Below are 20342 nucleotides of genomic sequence, written 5' to 3' on the forward strand. Positions count from 1 at the left end.
CTGGATTAAAGCATAAAAGCATTTACTTAAATAGCTGAGAATTTCTTTAGGGTTTTCGAAGGGTTTCCAAGGTGGACGTGGGAGCTTCGGAAGGTTGAGGAGATCTGCCAAATCATAGAAGGCGATCAAATTGGAGGGGCATCAAACTGAAGCCGCTGTTTAAGCACCCCTATGGTTGTGATCAACGACGGGTTGTGATGTCAAGGATGAAATATATCAATGGCCAAGCTTAAGCTATATAGAACTGTGGAGGACATGGAATGAATGGGTATCATGAAGCTGTCTACTGATATAATAGGATTTAGTGTGGCTGCAGGTTCAACTGCAGAAGCTGCTGTTTTCAGTTTTTTGGGAAAAGATTTGCCTTTGCCAAGGGAATGCACGAAAAATTGAAACTGATACATTGACGTGATCCAATGTAAAATGTAACTATTATTCATTGAAATAATAACATTGGGAGGCTGTATTGAATAATGTTGTTCATCAGAGTTATAAAAAAAAAAAGGCTGTAAGCATTGTTTTGTCCAAATCAGCAATATATTTTCTTGTGCCAAAGATTTCTTGGTACATGTCAATCGTATTAATCGGTTCTGTATTTCAGTGTAATGACTAATTACTCAAAAATATAAGATTGAACATCAAACATTCACCAGAGTCCAGAAAGCTGCGTTTCGTTCTGTTGATTGATGCACAAGTGTGCTCGTGTGTTCTCTACTCTGTGAGCTGAACAGCCAAGATGGAAGGTATCTTTTCCCTCAGTTTTTGTGTCACAGCTACTCGTACTGTCATTACACCAGCTGCAGGTCCACCGATTCTAATCTTGACGACATATCCATCGATCTGGAGGAGCTCGATGCTTCCACCTCCGGTACCGGAGAGGTATGGTCTGATCTCATCAAGTACCTGCAAAACATCAAACGATCCTCAGAATTACAGTTTGATCACTATCATCTGCAGCAGAGCACACTATTGCAGGTTCGCGAAATGATCAGAGTCGATGGCATGCCGCATGTGTACTGAACAATGGTCGGTGAGCATCTGTGGAGGACTGGGACTGACCTTCTCCACGTTGTCGGTGTTGAGCTCGAGGCCGGTCTCGGTGTCGACGATCTGCTCGACCTCGAGGATGTCGGGGATCTTGTCACGGAGGCGCGTCTCGATGCCCATCTTGAGCGTCATGGTGGAGCTGGGGCAGGAGCCGCAGGCCCCCTGCAGCTTGAGCACGACGACGAGGCCGTCGATCTCGTGCAGCGCCACGTTGCCGCCGTCCGCCATCAGGCTCGGCCGCACCTCGTCCAGCACCATCTCCACGTTCTCCTCCGTCAGCGGAAGCACGCGCACCGCCCACCCTGATCGAACAAGGGCACCGCACTTGTTCATACTTGCAGTTCTACCAGGTGTCTGACAGACACAATTGTCACATGCTGTGACTATGATTTTGCAGGAGAACTGTGACGGACCTGCTCGGTTTCCGCGGTGGTTCGGCGTCGTCTGCAGCGACGTGTGGCTGAAGCTGAGGCGGCCATGGGTGAGGGAGCTTGGAGAATTCTGTGGAAAGAATCAAGGGCAGGTCAGTGGACGGAGCCAAGAGGGAGAACGGTTGAGGCGGCGGCGGAGACGCCGGAGAGGTTACCTTGCGGATGGTGGCTGCGAGGGGGGAGCTTGTGGCCGCGGCCGCCGCTTGCCGGAGACAGAGCCTCATCTGATTCTCTGCTGATTTTTTTTCTCCCCGCTCGTCACGAGGCAAAGAGACGGTAAGATGAGGCCGTTGGTTGTCGACCGCCAGCAGGCAAGAAGATCAGCCGTTTGCTGATTCGTTTCCTGGATGTGGTTCGCCGGAGCCGTGGAGGCTTTGTTGGGCCGAATTTAACTACCTTCGAGCGTGCAGGTCCACGGTCCAGAACTTAGGGCCCATTAGTTTTTCGTTCGAAAGGGGCCTTCAAACTAACCATGCAGTCAGATTACAAGCCCACGCTTAACATATGCAAACTTGATTTTCGGAAAAGGCTATCTGTACTCACGAACAGTCAATCTTTTAACCTTGGATCTGCTTTAAGATTGCATCATACTATTAGTACACTTGAAGTATTACTTTTATCTCTAAACCTAGGCTCCAAAACGCAAAGGTGAATTACTCGCGGATGATTGGCTATAATGGAGCTTCCTACATGTTCTAACAAAGAGAAGCAGATCACCATCCATATACAAACTACAATTAGTACAGGGTCCTGTCGCAAAATACACGCTCCCTAGGATTATTTTCCAAGCACCATATTTGAAATGCAAGTCCATCTCAGCTCCTCAGAGTCTGTCCAGATCACTGACGTGCCCACAGATATCTCCCAACTGATCCTGGCCACAGAAACACCACCCAGAGGGATGCGCCTTGCGTTGCGTCCCCCACAAAAGGAATCGCTTACCATGCCACTACTTGTAATCCACATCCACTTGAGAATTGGAAAAAAAAAAAAGACTTGAGCCAAGAAAGCGCACGAAAACTGCTCTCCCCTGACAAGCAAACCTGATCTGCATCTGCCAGTAGATGCAGATCTGACCGGAGTGGAGTTTGCAAATGGATCCCGTGTCCGGGCGGTGCTAGCAGTAGCAGCCAGCCAGCAGCTGATGGGTGTGTGTGTGTGCATCCAAAAATGTTTTTATGAACCGTGGACTGCTTGCTTGCCACAGCGCTGGGTGGGTGTGGTCCATGTGAGCTAGAGCCAGCCAGCCAGTTTGATGGAGCTCGTGCTGGCCATGGCTTGATGACCAGTGCGGATGCTGAGATGCAAACATGGCGGCATCACCTGCGCAGATCACGACGCCGATGAAAAGGATTAACGGCAGGTAGCCTGTCGGCCTTTGGAGGGGAGCGCGGCGGTGACAGATGGTTGCTTACATTATTTGGCGCCTGCTGATGGCTGGTCCTCCTGATTTGGGATCCCTGCGTTTGATTCCATCCCGGTGCAGCAGCAGCATCAGACATCAGAGCCTGCAATAGCGCACCTGCACATGGTCATTTCATTTCCATGTGTAATTTTTTTTCAGAATATACAAGTGAGATGCAAATCTTTCCCATGTGCAACAGGATTTCCAAACAGTGCTGAGGAACCAACAAGGAAATTTGAACGTAACATGTTTCTAACTCTTTATGAACAAGCTGTCTGCTCTGTGTACGATAAACAGTCCACGAGCACACAGTACAGACAGCAACAACCATCTGATCGCTGTCAAACTTATCCGCGTATATGAGGTGATGCTACTGGTTTTGCTTTTGCGTGGTACGTGGATGGACATAACGCTGCAAAGTTCCTTTCCAACTTTCCTGAGCTAGATATTTAGTTTTCGGATATATTCTTTTTTCCTAACTCAGGGAAAAAAAGGTAATTTAGGGATCAATACAAAGAAGAACAGCACTGGTGTCAGTGTCACACTACTTCCACAAGGAGGGGTGGATATAGGCTACTCTCACCTAGGAGTTATACTAGTATTGGTTGTGGCTCAACCAAAAACACAAGTTGTGTTTTTTTCCAAATGAAAAATAAAACAAAACAGAAATGAGAGCGTCAACGGTTTAAAGATGCTATATCCAAGTGCTCGTCCTTTTCAGGAAACAGTGACTGTGATTTCAGGATCCCTTATTTCGCGGAGAAGCTAGGGAACCCAACATGAAGTGAATGCATATTGGAGTTGGAATACATGACATGCAGCATATATAGGCCTATCATTGGTCCCGGCATTATATCTTTAGTTGTTGACAAAGGAATCTTGGAAAGCCAAGTGATGGGCACCATAATCTTATCCTATGTTGTACTCCTACTGTCCTATGTGTGTACCATAGCACGGAGGAAATCGCGTTAAGCTCTTGCAGCAATCTTGCATCTAGCTCTAGATAATGTTCATGTGGTGAGACTGAGATCAAGGCAGGGAAAGATTCAAGAGCATCCTCCGGGTACTCAAACAAAGTCAACCCGATTAATGTTTATAATATTATGCAGATCAGGAGTTTCATAGGTACTGAACATACTACACCAAATCATTAACGGATCAACAGCCTGGTGCGCAGCAAGTCAACTGATCAACTCAAATGTGATTTAGATCAGCAAGAGGCGTTAGTTTAGTACCTGTGTCGGTGGGATGAATGAATTAACAAGATCCTTGCTTTGAGATCCAGCCGTCCAAGAACACTGGGAAGGCAGGGACAGAACATGCTGAGGAAACAGTACAGCGACAACCTGTCCAGGTTAAAGAAACACAAACAAAGGGACTTGCAACTCACATGGAAGCTTAAACGGCAATTTACTTTTCTGAGGCTGTGGGCAGATCCCAGAGTTGGGATTGTAACGAGGATGGACAGCCTAGGATAAATCCTGGCTGTGGGCCCCTGGTATCTTCAGATCTCTACTGCAAACTACCAGCATGTGAAGATATGTATGGCCTAGCTTATCTATCACACAAAGAGAGAGCTTGCCAAGTCCAAAACCTTGACATCTTCAATCCCGGCAAAACCTGCGTGGAATATCTGCTTCACATGTTATTAGGCTGGCTTCTTGTTTCATTAACCCAGCCAGATTTGGCTCTCCGATTGCTTGCTGGCTGCACTTCCCTGATCTTTCCTTGAGTTTGTTAAACAAATAGCGACGCAGCGTACGTCCTGCCAACGATCTCCAACTTCGCAACTTTTGCACTGCTACCCCTGCATCCTGCTTACCCTTCAGCTTCACACAGCCTGTCAGCCATTGCACTACTACCTTTTCTTTCCTTTTGGTTGGTCTAGCTTGTTTCTACTACAAAAGTATGAAGTTTGCTTCATAAGCGCGAGGAGAGAACCTGGAAGCTACTCACAAAGTTTCTCCCTCGGAGCTTATGCGTAGTTAAGGCTCTGAAATGAGTAATGAGTGCTGAGGATAGACTTGAGCGAGCTTCCTCCCATTCTCATGCTCTGCTAGCTTATGGAGATTGCCAGTGGTCATGACCTGTAACCAAAGAAGAGGAAAAATGCGAGATAAGCAGCTGGAACATGAGAACCAGCAGCTGGAACATGAGAACCAGGGCACCAGGTGAGTAAATCTACATGCAAGTCCCTCTTTACTTAATTCTTGATTCAGTGCTCAATATTGATCGTTACTTGCCTTCAGACTCTGCAGTCAACCATATAATTGGCTCGCAACCATAGTGCACCTGGCACAGGCTACAGTTTTAAATTTCTATGACAATTTTCTCCAGTCCTTTGTGATGGCTAGCACTGAAGGTACTGACCTTCCAAACTGATTGTTTCAGGAATGGCTGCTGATCTGCTTGGTACTCATAGAATCCTCCTCGCCTTGTTGGAGATAAAGGAAACCATCACAAGGGATATAGAGAGTAGAGATTCTTTCAAGAAGACAGCCAAATTATTGCTGAAAGCTAGTGGGCAAAAGCTTTTGCACTGCTTGGAGGAGCCAATGGATGAGCATTCCAAGCATGATAGGAAGGAATCTGTTAGGAGAACAATCATGGAGCATGATAAGGTCTTCAGACAGCAGGTACATAACAAGTAGCCATGTACTCTTTGAAAGCCATCTCGTAAATGATAAGATTCACCAGATATCTCTAGAATATTGGAAACACGTAGATCAGACACGGTAACAGGTCTTGACTTCCAAGCATATTTTTTCCTCGAAAACGCCAGAGAGCTACGTTACATTTCATTAAGAAGTGAGACTCCCGAAACTTTTGATTTTGCAAAGTATATTTGCATGTGTAGATGAGAAAGTTAACAGATCGTTATAGGTTCTTGTTATAATGTAGTGCATACTACTGCTTATTATGCATAAACTTTCATCTTTCCAGAGATAAGTTGACAGTCAACTGTTAATAGGATCTAAGTTATATTGTAATTCCAGCAACACAGAACCTTTGCATTTTATACTGTCTTTTTGCATCAGGTGCACGAACTGCATCGGCTATATCATGTACAGAAATCACTGATGACTGAAGTTGGTTGTGGGAAGCATTTCCAATCTAGAACAGAAGAAAGTCAACAAATAGTGCAGAGATCAAGATCAAACCATAACAGAAGTCCTTCCACCTCTGAGACTAATCAATCTGCTTGCCTTGGTAATGCACAACACTCTGCTACCCCGCAAGTACCTGAACATTTGGGTCTTCAAGAATGCAAACCAAGAACATGCTTAAGCCTCTTCAGTGAAGAAAACTCAGCAACCAAAGAAGGAAATCGCACAGAAAACCCAGTAGGCAGCCATAAAGCAGTCGAAGATGGAAATTGTAGTGCCTCTGTGGAGAGTGATCTTGACCTCAAACTAAGCATCGGCCCCAGTTCACCTGCAACAAAAGGACCACATTGGCTATTCTCGGGCAGCAGGGAAAGAAACCCTTCTGGTCAGCATCGATGAGACAAGTTGGTTATCTAATTAGTTAGTTAGATGGTGTAATGGCACAGCGCCAGAGTTTCATTCTGTGCAAGACAAAGCCCCCGTAAAAAGGGCATATGCATTTGTGGAAATACAAGTCTGAAGAACAATGCAGTTTTAACACCTAAGACACCTCACAAAAAAAACTCCTACAGCCTTTAATGCTTCCATCAAATTTTGCTCAGAATTATTTCTTAGTCACTCAAAATCTGTATGCTAAAATCTAGGGCCTGTCAGGCATGACTACTGGCTAGAGCTGCATTAATGCAATGCCAAGCAAAGAATTCGTGGAAGGTCAGTTCTTGTTTTGTCTTGCCCATAATGTAGAGTTTTAGAACAAAGATGAAACCGCATCAAGCAAGTTTGGAAGAGATAAAAGATTCTGATTTCAGCTCTCCCATAGAAATAGTTACATACTTATATCCATTGCTATCACAAAAGGAGTTTCTCCTATAGCATGTGTGTTTTACATATTATATGCTTTAAGTATCATTTTCTAAAAATCAATGACCACTTTCCCAATCAAACACCCAAACTTCTCTATTATGAAACATTGCCAACTATGCCTGCGTCATGACTCATGTATCTCTTCGTATTCTGAAGTTAGCTTGTTCTTGCATTCAAAGCTGAGTGTTCTATGTTCCGAAACAAGCCAGATGAATAAGTTTGACAACTTCTAATTTGAGAGATATCCTGCCACTTATTAACTTATTTAAAAATCATATTCTGCATTCACCAGAATCCACTGCAGGAGCATTCTCCATCTTTGAAGTGATGGAATCTCATATTGTCCCTGACAATAATGTTGATGGGCTCAACTTTTGATACCAATCGCATAAACAAATGGCAGTCCTCACAGATCCTTAGATTCTTTACAATCCTAATTGTAGATCTAGACCCAAGTGTGAGCAATCCAAATGACAGAGCAAGCTTCTCGCTGTGACCCATCAACAGTCTTTCTTTCTCTTTCTCACTTACATTATAAACAATTGAACTCAGATTTGGCACATAACCTGCAAGCTTCAATTTTTCTACTAACTCCAGCAATGCCTTCTTTATTTCATTTGTCCTTGGGTGAGTATTATCACCAGCAAAGAACTGATGCACCAAACCATCCTGGCCTTCAAACCAGCTAACTGCAGGGTCCTTTTTCAGCCTCCGATTTCGCATCAGTTTCCTAACCTTCGACACTTCATCCCACTCTCCTGCCGACGCAAGTGTATTTGATAACAAGACATAGTTCCCCATGCCCTCTGGCTCGAGCTTAAAAAGATGTTCAGCGGCAACCTTAGCAACTGCAGTATTTCCGTGGATTCGGCAAGCGCCTAGCAGTGCCCCCCAGACAGCACTATGAGGCTCTACGGTCATAGACTTCACTAGATCAAGGGCTTCAATCACCAATCCAGATCGCCCAAGCAAATCAACCATACAAGCATAGTGATCTGCAGAAGGCAATACCCCATACCTGTCCTTCATCTGCGCAAAGTAGTAGCGCCCTTCTTTAACCATCCCAGCATGGCTGCAAGCTGTCAATACTCCAATGAAGGTAACATGGTTCGGTTCCACATATGCCCTGCTAACCATGTTGTTGAACAAAGCAATTGCATCGTTAGCCCTCCCGTGTGATGCTAGGCCAACAATCATTGAGCTATAAGTGTACACGTTCTTCTCTTGCATCCCTTCAAAAACCTCACACGCCTTGTCAATGAGACCACACTTGGCATACATGTCCACCAACCCCGACCCAACAACCACATTCCTCCCAAAACCATTCCGTTCTGCAATCTCCTGTACCCAGGCGGCACGCCTCACCGCACCAAGCTGAGCACAAGCTGAGATGGCACCGGTCAGTGAAACTTCATCAATGGCAATGCCGGTTGCCGCCATCTGCTCAAATGCCTCCAATGCCTTCACTGGCATGGCATTCTGCGCATACCCAGTCACCATAGCTGTCCACGCCACCATATCCTTCACCGGACACCGCGCAAACACCTCCTCCGCTGACCCCATATCCCCACTTTTAGAATACGCCACCACAATGTTTGTCCAAGAAATTGCATCCTTCACCATCATATCATCAAACACCTTACGTGCAGCGCCGACGTCGCCACATGCAACGTACGCGCCGATCAGCGAGTTCTCAACAAAGCGATGCTTATCGAACCCTCCGAGAAGGATCGAGACCGCGTGGGACGCGGCTGCAGCAGGTAGGGAGCGCGCGGCCGCCGCAGACTTGGCCAGTGGGGAGAACGCGAACGGGAGAAACGGGAGCTCGCCGCCGCGCTCGCGGCGGAGCCAGGATAAGAGTCGGAAGGTCTCCAGGGGCGGCTGCGTGAGGTGCGCGAAGCGGAGGAGCGCGGTGGCGAGGAAGGGGTCGGGCGGCGAGAGGGAGGAGAAGACGGCGGCCGCGTAGCGGAGCGGCGCGCGCGCGGGCGGGAGCGGGAGCGCGGCGAGGCGGCGGAGCAGGCGGGAGAGGAGGAGCGGGACGGTGGGCGGCGGGACAGGCAGGCGGACGATGAGCGAGTGGACGTGGCGGAGGTGCCGGAGGGAGGGCGAGGAGGCGACGGCGGCGAGCAGCAGCGATGTGAGCGACGGCGGCGGGAGGAGCGGGAGCGGCAGGTCGGTCGGCGGGCGCGGCGGCGGTTGCGGTGGAGCCTGAAGCCGCGCGGAGAGCTGACGCGGGGCGAGGTGCACCATGCCGGCGTTGCGGTGTCATGGGCGTGCGGCGCCGCGGTGCAGGTGCGAAGCGAGGTGCGGCCCGTGCGGGTGCGGCACCATGGAGGGCGGCGGCGGGGTCGGTTTCGAAACGGGAGGTGGTTTGCCGCCGCGGGAGTGACAACCAACCCCATGGGCCATGGCAGATTGTCAGCTGGTTTGGGCCGCGCAGGTCGTTGCGTCCTAGAGGGTGAAACGTGGGGCACAGCCCACAGCAGCATAAATGGGCTTGAACCGTCTCGCCGGCTCCCCCTCAGTTGCAGGCCCACATGCAGCCTGCACTTTCCAACTTCCATTAAAAAGAACTTTCCCAGCCACTCATTTCAGTAGCGTTGAGTGTTGTATACTACTTTTTTCTTGCGAAAGCATTGTATATTATTACTTTTTTTTGCAAGGAAAAGCATCGTGTACTACTCCTACTTTGGGTGTGCACGCACTGTGCGCCCACGTATGGCGCAGGTGAGAGTCACATAAGTGTGTGGCTCATCCTGCACGTTGCGAAAGTACAGAATCAGGCAAAGCTTCCGAGTCTAGCGATACATTCTTCCGGCGTTCCCCTTCACAACTCCTGGTTCGTTACTCAAAAAAGAAAGGAAAGAAAAGAAAACTCCTGGTTCATTTTCCCTTCCCGTTCTTCACGCCGACGCCTCATCACAGCACACACAACAAAAGCACACGACCCAGCCGATACTTCCTCCCCTGATCACACAATCTCCTTTACATGCCGATCACACTTTGTCACCCGACCACCCCCAAGGCGCAGAGGCTAGCTAAGCTAGCACACAGCCAGCCACTAGCCCTCGCCTCTCGGCCTCCCAAGCAGCCGCCAAAACCAGGCGTGGCTCTCGGCCTCCAGAGCACGGGATTGCTGAGAGATTCGTATTCCGCCACCCCAATCGCACTCCGCGCACAGCCCAATCGCATTCGCATCCACCGCCATATCACCCGGTCGAAAAAGCTGGGCGAAAAGCAGCGCACCGGGAGGGGAGGCCGGTCGCCCACTTCGCACCCCCGAGCGTGCGCGCGAGGCCGTTTTCCGTTACTTTTAAAGTTCAGGCTTTTTTTACCCCCATCGGCAGCAATAATGCTCCCAATTGGGCCAATGGGGTGCATTATTCAGGTGCACACTTCTCTCCTTCTCTGAAAGCCTGAATTCGCCACATTGGTAGCCTCCCATGTTGTTGCAAGTACAGCACTCGCAGTTCCTGTTCCATGGCATCAAAGCTAGTCAGTTATTCAAGTTCAGAGTTCTCTGAATCCTGCGTTTCTATGGCATAAAAGTAGTACCAGGATCCAGGAATTCTTTTGATCTTTTGCTAATGTGGAAACCTGATGTATACTGAGAGAGGCTTGGCCTCTCCCTTGAACTGACTTTTACCTCACGGTCGAGACTGTCAGGATGGCTGTGGTCAAAAGGAGCTCCCCCGTAATCTCGGACGCGATCCGATCTCATGACGCATTCTTTTCGGTAACAAGGTGAAAAAAGCATGGTCCTCGATCAAAAAGACATCTCTATCTCCATCTACACGCGCGGCCGACCGAGTCTTCTGGGCGGCGAAATCGCCACCCATCCATGCTCTCGTTCTAGAACATGCGGTGGCCGATCATGGTGCGCGCCCAAGTGCATCCTCCTACTCCTCTCCCCCATCCATCCATCCATCCATTCTGCTTATAAAAAGGCTGGGGCCGGCACGTACCTCCTCGTCAGTCGATTCGATCTCTTTCACGAGCCATTTACTAGTGTTTGGTTTCTGCATGGCTTCCTCCGCAGCTTTCCTCCTGCCTCTCTCCCTCCTTGCTCTGTTCTTGCGCTGCTGTCTTGGCCAGGGAGAAGGCAATGGCGTCACTGCCATCTACAGCCTCGGCGACTCCATCACTGACACGGGGAACCTAGTCAAGGAGGCGCCTCCCGGCATGTTCGAGACCATCAAGCATCTCCCCTACGGCGTCACTCTGGGAACCCCGACGGGACGCTGCTCTGACGGCCTCCTCATGATCGACTTCCTGGGTAATGTAATCATGTTAACAGTTGTTCCAGAACCTGAACACATTAGACGTGTTTCACTGGAGCAAAAAAAAAAAAAGTAGATTGTGAGTAGTGACACGCATTAACCTTTCGTCTGTACATGAGTGCAGCTCAGGACATGGGCCTCCCGTTCCTGAACCCGTACCTCGGCAAGAACAAGAGCTTCGACCACGGCGTGAACTTCGCCGTCGCCGGAGCCACTGCCGTGGACCCCGCAGACCAGTTCAACCTCACCGTGCCCATGCCCTTCGCCTCCAACTCCCTCAAGGTGCAGCTGCGGTGGTTCAAGGACTTCATGAAGTCCAGCTTCGGCACCGACGAAGGCAATTCCTCTCGTTCCTTTTCTCCTTTCAGTTGCCCACATTCCTCGCGCTGATCAGTCAGTGCACCACCACACTCTGCTCTTGGCACAAGTGATGTCTGAACCTGCTAGATCTCTGCGTGAAATTCAAGTTCAAGACATTTTTCGTGTGATTGCAGAGATACGCAAGAAGCTTCAGAGTTCTCTGGTTTTGGTCGGTGAGATCGGTGGAAACGATTACAACTACGAGTTCTTCGCGAACAAGCCCATGACCGAGGTGGAGAAACTGATCCCAGGGGTCATAAAGACCATCATCGACGCAGCCAAGGTAAACATCTCGCCTCACGCATACAAATTGCACCGATGGACTTGTTACATTGGTAGCAGTAAAAATTTTAAGATGACTGAGGAAATTAAAAGTTGTGGTAATTAATTCCTTATTGAATCACGATCACGCATGCAGGAAGTGCTTGACATGGGAGCAGGCAAGGTGATCATCCCGGGTAACTTCCCCATCGGGTGCGTGCCGGGTTACCTGGCCATGAACGCCGGCACGTCGGAGCCGGCGGACTACGACGCGTACGGGTGCCTCCGGGAGCTGAACCGCTTCGCCGCCAAGCACAACTCGCGGCTGCAGCGCGCGGTGGCGGAGCTGCAGGCGTCGCGCCCGGGCGCGTCCGTGGCCTACGCCGACTACTTCAACTCCTTCCTCGCGCTCCTCCACAACGCCTCCTCGCTGGGCTTCGACGCGGCGAGCACGCGCAAGGCCTGCTGCGGCGCCGGCGGCGGCGAGTACAACTTCGACTGGCGGCGGATGTGCGGGTTCGCGGGGGCGACGGCGTGCGCGGAGCCGGCGGCGTACCTGAGCTGGGACGGGATCCACATGACGCAGGCCGCGTACAGGGCCATGTCCAGGCTCATCTACCATGGAAAGTACCTGGAGCCGCAGATACTCAGCTTCCCGGAGAAATATGGCCAGACATAGACACGATCTTCATACAGGATGGATAGGAATATGCTATAAGCTAGAGGCACGTACGTAATGAATCAAGCTATGAGCAAAGTACACGTTGCAAGAGCAATGGTGCCATCATGATTTCATCTAAGCTAAACACAGAATACAAACGTGTGTAGCAGAATAGAGGATAGGAAGAGATACCGACAAGGAATGAATTGTTCATGCCTTGACCCAGTTGCCCCTAAGGATACTTCGAAATTTTGGATGGGTGTTGCCACAAGAATCAGAGTCAGAGCTGATTTCGTTCCCAGACCAGAATGGCAGAATAGGCAATGGTTAAGTATTTACAGTAAGAATTCCTAGTGAAACTCAACATCCTGGGGAACTATTTTTTATACAAAGCTGGTTGAAACTTGACAGAAGCATCGTCAAGTCTGGATCACGTTCATGCTTCTTCCAAGCCTCCTCAAACTGTTGTCCCTTGCACCTGCATCAGCACACACCACTGATATAAGAAACAGAGATGTCCAAGGCAAAAATATTGGTCGAATGCAGTTCCAAGTGGCAAAAATATTGTTAGCATTTTCATATGAGATCGCTTTTTCCTGTTTGTATTTAATTGTGGTATGCTAAAAGTTGGTACTTAAACCTAACCTACAGCGACCTGTCCCCAGTTCCAAAGTGCCATAACCAATGCATAAGGCAATGAATTACTTCCTTGTTAACAAAACAACATGGCATATGTGAATAGTACACCCTACTCTAATCTCAGCTGTCTATAAAGATAACAAGAATACATGTGTATTCAGATGAGATCCATCCCTCAAAATGAAATAGCATAGCCCCTGTCCCATTCTGATCAATAATCCCATTGCCGAGGTGGATAAATTATATTCAAATGGTCAGCTATAAGCTACTGCAAAGTAGCATAAGTCAATCTCAAACATGATTCCAAATAGGCCAACTAAAATGAAGAACAATATCAACTCTGCAAGCTAGGAACACCTAGGCAGCAGAGTAGAAGCCAATGACACAGAATGCGCTGGTTTAAAAAATTCTTCTCGTCAGCTAATGTGCTTCACTATGCATGTGATCTAGAAACTATAACTGCTAGTGAAGGAGATTATGAGAGTTTCTTACTTCTGAAGCAGTACAAGCATTTCCAGGATATGACTTCGTATGACCTCGCGGCTGCTCCTTGTCGCTGACTCTTTATACAAGAGAGCAAGTTCATCCACCAATCTAAGCACAATGGAAGTGGGTTGGAAGCCACTTGTTAGTCAATTGAACATTTTCATGCCTTTGGAACAACCAGATACAGTGAGCACAGCAAGCAGAATGAGGTAAGTAAGAAGACATAAATCACAAGTCCTAATACCTTGAAGTATGAGGTGATTTCCGAATCCAAGTAAGCTTGATGATGGCATGCATTTGCTCCAAAACCTGAAAAGAATTCACTGTCAAAATATCAAAATTCCATAATCAACTACATTAAGAAAATTCCATATGGTAAAAAAACTTGGCGTAGTTGACCAAAATATGGACACCTGAAGGGCCGGCACACACAATTTCTCGCAATGCTAATTTAACTGTATTGCATGCACATGATAAGGAACTTTTTCCTTACCAGCAGAACTGTCTTATCATCGTCAGTATGCATCCACTGGAAAAAGAGTAAGAAAAGGCGGCGAAAATGAGCCAGTAAGAAGAGGCCCATAGCATCAAAAACTGGCCCAACAAGGGTCAGCCATGCAACACGGCGCTCTTTATTTAGTGGTTGCCGTTCCAGGTGGCCCAACATCTCACTAAGCATTCGATCATACCTGCAACCAATTAAAAAATGAAATTAAATAAAAAATATTAGATAGTTTAAGAAAATATACAAGACATTTTGTGGATATTTATATTAGAGTCAACAGATTATGCAACTATGCAATCCAAGCATGGAACTCTGAAACATATATTAGCATGAAAATATCAGCCAATAGTTATCCAGCTACTTAAATTTATTATCAATGATCCATCTAAGAAAACTTCAAACATCTCTTTTTACTAGCTTGACTTCTTCACAGTAAACACTAATCTTTTTACTTAGGTTCTTCAGCAATGATTTTGCATCTCAATATGAGTACAAATATGTTGTATTTCCCATTACTATGTTGAAGTTTTCACTCCCAAACCATTCAATTGGTAAATGTTTGTTTCCCGCAAGATGGAAGTAGTGGTGCCTCATTTAAATTTTATTAAAATAAAAGGCAATCATTTCCCCCAGTCAGCTCTCTCTATTTTTCAGTTGTAAAATTTAAAAGGTGTACCATAGTTCACAGTTCATAAACTGAAAGAGAACAATGGAAATCACATATTATCATATACATTTCTGAATATGCATACTCCAATAAAAACTTGAAGCAAGATAGGTTTCTCATCTTGGAACTTATAAGCTAGGAAGAGCACTAGAACAGACTTGATCACAACTGAACTGAAAAAAAAGGGCAAAAGATTTGAACTAGAAAGAGATTTTACCAAGAGCTGCGGGGATTACTTCGCTGAGTGATTGTTAACAATAGCACAGATACCTCAACAACACGATACCATAACTCATCGTCGGCAGGAATGTTATGGCAGCATGCATCAAGTATGGCATCTTCATACAAACTTAATTCCGTTACTTTCACATTCTTTGCTATGTGTATGAAACTGACCATTCCCTGTTCCTGTCAATTATATGGAACAATGTTCGTCAACAGGACCAAAGGTTGAACTGTGCTTATAGCAACCAAATGTAAGCAAATGCTACTAAGACAAGGTTGGCAGTAATATACAGCCCATATTATCCCCAGTAGAGAAACCAAACAATAAACAGCAACCATACCTTAACCTCTGGTGACCAATGATCTAATGTCGTCAGAGCACAAGGGATGACTAACCAACACAAATCCCCAAGCTTAGGGTAACAAACCTGAAACACAAAAATAGATACTGAAGTGAACATCTCCAGTGCCATAATATTACTACTTCACTTACTGATACAGTTCTGCTGCCACAGACACTAATACAGTTTCCAGTGCAAAACATTTTCAGAGCATGGCATTTTATTCAGAGCGTCAAATTTTCTCCTACTTGCAAACTTGTAATCCCATCTATTGACAAGAACAATGCTCAAGATCTCAAGTACTATTCACAGAGCACAAACCTGAGACACCAGCCACCGGAACTGGTGCGCGGCGACTACAGCCTGCTCCTTGGGCGGCTTCACAGCCCCAATCTCGTCGTTGTCAGCGTCAACGCACGAGTCCTTCACCACGGCCTTGAGTGGAGGCACCACCTCCGGCATCACGGCCACCACCATCTCCCCGACGCTGCCCCACCCGCCCACCGCCGCCATCTCCCCCACCGCGGTGGCGGCCGCCCCCGAGAGGCCCGCTGGGACCCAGTGCAGCGCGGGGTACTCCGGGGAGGCCGCGAGGACGGCGGCGCAGAAGAGGAGGAGGTCCGCTGCCTCCTTGCCCGCCAGGGACTGGGGCTGGGACGGGGAAGTGGAAGGGAGGAGAGAGGCGAGGAGGGACTTGACGGAAGCGGATGAGCCCGCGGGAGGCTCGTAGGGCGCAGCAACGAGGGGCTCGCGGAGCGGCGCCGCGATGCGGAGGAGGGCATCGCGGGGGAGCTTCGCCGCTGCTGCGGCGGCGGCCGCGGTGGCTTGGGGCATGGCGGACTGGAAGGTTCGAGCACCTGCCTGCTCTGCTGCGAGTTCACACCTCGTCGCCGGTCGCCGCCGCCGTCGTGGTGCCACCTCTCATTTAACCGTCCTTGTCAGTGAAGGGTCCTTTTTGGAAAACTGCACCGGCCATTTCTGCTCGGCTGCGACCGGAGCCGCGGATGGACGATCGGACGGTTCCAAATGATCTGAAAATTGGATCGCGACCATTAATCGCGATCCAATTTGGGGCCTGTTTGACAGCATATGTAAACAATGGGGAGTATTCTGTGAAATAGCCGCTGCCAGTTTGCTCCGCCTCGTTTCGGAGCCGCACTTATTCGATCTGACGGTTGACAGAGGTCCCAAATTGGATCGCGATTAATAATCGCGATCCAATTTTGCAGCATGTTTGAACGAAAACTTAAATACTAGGGTCTTTCCTAGAAAACAGTCGCTGCCAGTTTGCCCCCAGCTCGTGCTCGCTCCTCCGTCCTCCCGCCGCCACACCACCTCCCCGCAATTCCCAAATCGCCCCTCCGTCGAAACGGGAGCCCCGCGGCGGCGCCCCCCAACTCCAACCCTCCCCAGCCCACTCCACCCCACGACATGGCCCTTTCCCGCCGCCTCCTCCCTCTCTTCCTTCGCCGCGGCGCCCCCGCGGTCCGCGCCCTCTCCACGGCTGCCGCGCCCGCGGCGGCGGTGGCCTCGGAGGAGGAGGAGGAATCCATCACCGTCAAGGGCGTGCGCATCTCGGGCCGCCCGCTGTACATGGACATGCAGGCGACGACCCCCGTGGACCCGCGCGTGCTCGACGCCATGCTCCCCTTCTACCTCTCCCGCTACGGGAACCCGCACTCGCGCACGCACCTCTACGGCTGGGAGTCCGACGCTGCCGTCGAGGCCGCGCGCGCCAGCGTCGCCTCCCTCGTCGGCGCCGACCCGCGCGAGATCTTCTTCACCTCCGGCGCCACCGAGTGCAACAACATCGCCGTCAAGGGCGTCATGCGCTTCTACCGCGACCGCCGCCGCCACGTCATCACCACGCAGACCGAGCACAAGTGCGTCCTCGACTCCTGCCGCTACCTGCAGCAGGAGGGGTTCGAGGTCACCTACCTCCCCGTGCGCAGCGACGGGCTCGTCGACCTCGCGCAGCTCGAGGACGCCATCCGCCCCGACACCGGGCTCGTCTCCGTCATGGCCGTCAACAACGAGATCGGCGTCGTGCAGCCGCTCGAGGAGATTGGGCGCATCTGCAAAGAGAAGGGCGTGCCGTTCCACACTGATGCCGCGCAGGCGCTGGGGAAGATCCCGATTGATGTGAACAGGATGGGGATTGGCCTCATGTCCCTCTCCGGGCACAAGATTTATGGCCCCAAGGGCGTTGGGGCGCTCTACCTTCGCCGGCGTCCGCGTATCAGGGTGGAGCCGCAGATGAGTGGTGGTGGGCAGGAGCGTGGCATCCGCAGTGGCACAGTGCCCACGCCGCTTGTTGTTGGATTTGGTGCCGCCTGTGAGATTGCAGCTCAAGAGATGGATTATGACCATAGGAGAGTCAGTGCTCTGCAGCAGAGGCTGCTTGATGGCATTCGTGCGCAGGTCGATGAGGTTGTCATCAATGGAAGCATGGAGCACCGTTACCCAGGCAACCTGAACTTGTCATTTGCATATGTGGAGGGGGAGAGCTTGCTGATGGGGCTGAAGGAGGTGGCTGTGTCGAGCGGCAGTGCATGCACTAGTGCCAGCTTGGAGCCCTCATATGTTCTGCGTGCACTCGGGGTGGAGGAGGATATGGCGCACACCTCTATTCGCTTTGGTATTGGCCGCTTTACTACTGAGGAAGAGGTTGACAGAGCAATTGAGCTCACTGTGCGTCAGGTGAAGAAACTCCGTGACATGAGCCCACTCTATGAGATGGCCAAGGCTGGCATTGACCTTAAGAGCATCGAGTGGTCTCAGCACTGAGGCAGTTTTCATGACAAACAGGCACTCCTAAGTTCTCTAGATGTACACAGAATGCATACATAGCCATAGGTATGTGGCTCTTAGTTGCCTGCCCTCTGTTATGTGCTGTTTTGTTTCAAAAGAGAGGCTGCCATGGTTCCAATCACCAGGTAGAGTAATCTTACTCCTGTTCAGGATACCCTATGATGGAATTTTTAGCGTATGACAACAAGGGCAATATTTTCGTAGTGATTTGTTATGAGCAAGCATTGTGTGTAATAATTTCCGTGATGATATGACTTGATCAGTTTGAAGAAGACCTATTAAGGTTTTGTCCTGTAGTCTAGCAGGGGATTTTTTTTTTTTCCAATGAGATTTCGCAAGTGTCTGCTGAACTGCTGATCAAGAAATATACAAGGCACTTTCTTGCTTTCAGGATGCAATACAAGAAATTCACCAAAATGGACCCTGGTTAAGAAGATTACATTTTCATAATACCTTTGAAACTGTTTATTTGGAGTTGTGCTATGTGCTTTTTGGTGTTTTATTCAAATCGGTTCAAAATCATTAGGATTTAAAACCAAACCTCCATAGCCAGTTGAGCCAATTTTATTCCTTGTGGAATTGCGAGGCCAGGTTAAACAAGCCCAAGCATGCCAACCATGATGAGCTAAACTGGCAAAATCTAGCCACGTTACCAGACCTGGCCTTTGTTTGCTTCCCACTGAAATTGCAGTGCTTAAATGTGCTGCGTGATACCAGACCCAGTTGTGACCATTAGGCTAGACTTGAATATTTCATATCTCATTTGTTATGTTTGGCCTGTATATTTTTGGGGGACTAGATGAAGGGAGGGTAAGTATTAGTATATTGTGATTAAAAATTACTTGGTTGTGCCATATTAATCTTGTTTCTATCATCAGCGTTTTCATATAAATAGCACTGAGTTGCAAGGCTTTACATGAATATACTATGTTAGTTCCACTGTAGGTATATACTAACCAGTCTAGTGTATCCTATTCTTGTACTGAGCCTACTGGTATATTGGCGAATTTAAGGCTCCCCTTGCATTTGTTCTATTACTATTTTTTCTACCTCTTCCTTTGAATGCAGTTGTTCATTAATCTTATTGTATGATTGTGTTTTGATGTCATTCTCCTTAATCTTCTTTTGGTCTTGCTTCATTGATGCATTTTGTTGGTAATTACATCATCCAATCACAAAAATAGTGATTATGGAAACCAACACAGTTGATCTCCGAAACAGAACTCTGTTTTTGTGCAAACTAAAATTTATTATTGGAGTTCCTTTTTTGACAAATCTAACAGACATTGTTTTCACATGTCCAATCTAAATATTTGCAGAAATATGGTAGTTGATACCAATTGTTTCAAATAGTTAGCAGGACATGTCATAAAGTTACTCATTTGTGCCTGGTGAGATCATATTTCTAGGTTCATTAAAAAAATTTCTGCCATAATCATCACTAGATCAGCTCTCTGTTTTTTTTTTTTGAAGTAAAGATGAGCTCTCTGTGAATGTTCCATTTGCAGTAGTGTCTGGTTCTTGTTCTACTCGTGAATGTTTCTTGGTGCCTACTGGTCTCTAAATGACTTGTTTTGCGATTAGTAAATCTTGCTTTGGCCATTTGCTCTAGTCATTGGGGCAGATCTTCTCGTATCATTGAGGCTATTTTCAAATTTCAATAAATCTTAAATTACAAGGAGTAATCACAATTCTAATTTGGTGTCTCATGTTAGAATCTCTTTCAGACTGGTGAAGACATTCCTATGGGTGCAATCATCTCGAGGTTCTGTTATACAGGAATGGATTCTTCAGCGGTAGGAAGGGCTGAGATGTATTCCACGAGGGTTAGCTATGCCTTTTCTTTAATGTAGATAGAGTATGTTGAAACAAAATAAGGATACTTCAAATACTTGGTATTGTCTGAAATACAATTTGAAGGCGCAGTGTCAGTGCTGTGAATATATTTTGGTCTGATAAATGTTGTTATTTGCTCCTCAGTCCTGACAGATAAACTTACCTCAATTTGGATTTGTCAGCTAACATCCATGCCATATGGCCATATGTTCTCTGTTCAACTTCCAAGTATATTTCACAAAATTGTTCATCTCAAAATAGAATTTCCACACATTTGGTTGCCGATCTCAGTGAGGCCTTTCTCTTTCTTGAATATTTCACGTGCAACCTTGGAAATGCATTACAAACCGTGGCTAATTTGTATGTGGTTGCCATCTAACTATCTAACTGTATGTGTTTTTCTTACATAGTGCGGG

At 48.1% G+C, this 20342-nt stretch overlaps 6 protein-coding genes across 9 annotated transcripts; 3 read left to right on the plus strand and 3 right to left on the minus strand.

Annotated features, from left to right (window-relative positions):
- Positions 1–578: 578 nt before the first annotated feature.
- On the minus strand, positions 579–1794 carry LOC101777443 (nifU-like protein 3, chloroplastic). Its single transcript, XM_004966095.3, has 4 exons — positions 1634–1794; positions 1461–1548; positions 1060–1349; positions 579–903 (listed from the first exon to the last, which is right to left on the minus strand). Exons 1-4 carry the CDS (start codon positions 1700–1702, stop codon positions 712–714), a joined length of 639 nt encoding a protein of 212 aa, XP_004966152.1. The 5' UTR covers positions 1703–1794; the 3' UTR covers positions 579–711.
- A 2597-nt stretch (positions 1795–4391) lies between these two features.
- On the plus strand, positions 4392–6535 carry LOC101777856. The gene is made up of 3 exons (XM_012845150.2): positions 4392–5054; positions 5275–5519; positions 5922–6535. Exons 1-3 carry the CDS (start codon positions 5015–5017, stop codon positions 6387–6389), a joined length of 753 nt encoding a protein of 250 aa, XP_012700604.1. The 5' UTR covers positions 4392–5014; the 3' UTR covers positions 6390–6535.
- A 290-nt stretch (positions 6536–6825) lies between these two features.
- On the minus strand, positions 6826–9214 carry LOC101760415 (pentatricopeptide repeat-containing protein At5g44230). The gene has a single exon (XM_012845329.2). It carries the CDS (start codon positions 9102–9104, stop codon positions 7140–7142), a length of 1965 nt encoding a protein of 654 aa, XP_012700783.1. The 5' UTR covers positions 9105–9214; the 3' UTR covers positions 6826–7139.
- A 1579-nt stretch (positions 9215–10793) lies between these two features.
- LOC101778659 (acetylajmalan esterase) lies at positions 10794–12464 on the plus strand. Its single transcript, XM_004966097.4, has 4 exons — positions 10794–11130; positions 11259–11471; positions 11629–11777; positions 11913–12464. Exons 1-4 carry the CDS (start codon positions 10878–10880, stop codon positions 12432–12434), a joined length of 1137 nt encoding a protein of 378 aa, XP_004966154.1. The 5' UTR covers positions 10794–10877; the 3' UTR covers positions 12435–12464.
- Positions 12465–12466: 2 nt separating this feature from the next.
- Positions 12467–16210, minus strand: LOC101778262 (uncharacterized protein At2g39910). The gene is made up of 7 exons (XM_004966096.3): positions 15601–16210; positions 15280–15366; positions 14931–15121; positions 14035–14230; positions 13786–13850; positions 13548–13649; positions 12467–12894 (listed from the first exon to the last, which is right to left on the minus strand). The coding sequence occupies exons 1-7, from the start codon at positions 16111–16113 to the stop codon at positions 12777–12779; spliced, it is 1272 nt and encodes a 423-aa protein (XP_004966153.1). The 5' UTR covers positions 16114–16210; the 3' UTR covers positions 12467–12776.
- Positions 16211–16555: 345 nt separating this feature from the next.
- LOC101779070 (cysteine desulfurase, mitochondrial) lies at positions 16556–20092 on the plus strand. Of its 4 annotated transcripts, none has more exons than XM_022826197.1 (2): positions 16556–18135; positions 19806–20092. In XM_022826197.1, the coding sequence occupies exon 1, from the start codon at positions 16711–16713 to the stop codon at positions 18064–18066; it is 1356 nt and encodes a 451-aa protein (XP_022681932.1). In that variant the 5' UTR covers positions 16556–16710; the 3' UTR covers positions 18067–18135; positions 19806–20092. The 4 variants fall into 4 exon arrangements, with proteins under 4 accessions (XP_022681932.1, XP_022681933.1, XP_004966156.1 ...); XM_022826198.1 differs by having other exon boundaries at positions 19818–20069; XM_004966099.2 differs by having other exon boundaries at positions 16557–18215; positions 19806–20069.
- The last annotated feature ends 250 nt before the right edge of the window (positions 20093–20342 follow it).

This window comes from Setaria italica, chromosome IV (assembly GCF_000263155.2).
Source record: "Setaria italica strain Yugu1 chromosome IV, Setaria_italica_v2.0, whole genome shotgun sequence".
Lineage (NCBI taxonomy): Eukaryota > Viridiplantae > Streptophyta > Magnoliopsida > Poales > Poaceae > Setaria > Setaria italica.

Bases quoted from the DNA above. Each gene is read 5' to 3' on its own strand.
- LOC101777443 (XM_004966095.3), bottom strand. From the start codon at position 1,702: ATGAGGCTCTGTCTCCGGCAAGCGGCGGCCGCGGCCACAAGCTCCCCC. The intron at 1,549-1,633 runs GTAACCTCTCCG...TTCTTTCCACAG, and splicing joins TCGCAGCCACCATCCGCAAG to AATTCTCCAAGCTCCCTCAC. The intron at 904-1,059 runs GTCAGTCCCAGT...GATGTTTTGCAG, and splicing joins ACACCGACAACGTGGAGAAG to GTACTTGATGAGATCAGACC.
- LOC101778262 (XM_004966096.3), bottom strand. From the start codon at position 16,113: ATGCCCCAAGCCACCGCGGCCGCCGCCGCAGCAGCGGCGAAGCTCCCC. The intron at 15,122-15,279 runs GTATGGTTGCTG...TATAATTGACAG, and splicing joins ATTGGTCACCAGAGGTTAAG to GAACAGGGAATGGTCAGTTT. The intron at 14,231-14,930 runs GTAAAATCTCTT...AATTGGTTGCAG, and splicing joins AGTAATCCCCGCAGCTCTTG to GTATGATCGAATGCTTAGTG.
- LOC101777856 (XM_012845150.2), top strand. From the start codon at position 5,015: ATGAGAACCAGCAGCTGGAACATGAGAACCAGGGCACCAG. The intron at 5,055-5,274 runs GTGAGTAAATCT...TGATTGTTTCAG, and splicing joins CATGAGAACCAGGGCACCAG to GAATGGCTGCTGATCTGCTT. The intron at 5,520-5,921 runs GTACATAACAAG...TTTTTGCATCAG, and splicing joins ATAAGGTCTTCAGACAGCAG to GTGCACGAACTGCATCGGCT.
- LOC101778659 (XM_004966097.4), top strand. From the start codon at position 10,878: ATGGCTTCCTCCGCAGCTTTCCTCCTGCCTCTCTCCCTCCTTGCTCTG. The intron at 11,131-11,258 runs GTAATGTAATCA...ACATGAGTGCAG, and splicing joins CCTCATGATCGACTTCCTGG to CTCAGGACATGGGCCTCCCG. The intron at 11,778-11,912 runs GTAAACATCTCG...TCACGCATGCAG, and splicing joins CCATCATCGACGCAGCCAAG to GAAGTGCTTGACATGGGAGC.
- LOC101779070 (XM_022826197.1), top strand. From the start codon at position 16,711: ATGGCCCTTTCCCGCCGCCTCCTCCCTCTCTTCCTTCGCCGCGGCGCC.
- LOC101760415 (XM_012845329.2), bottom strand. From the start codon at position 9,104: ATGGTGCACCTCGCCCCGCGTCAGCTCTCCGCGCGGCTTCAGGCTCCA.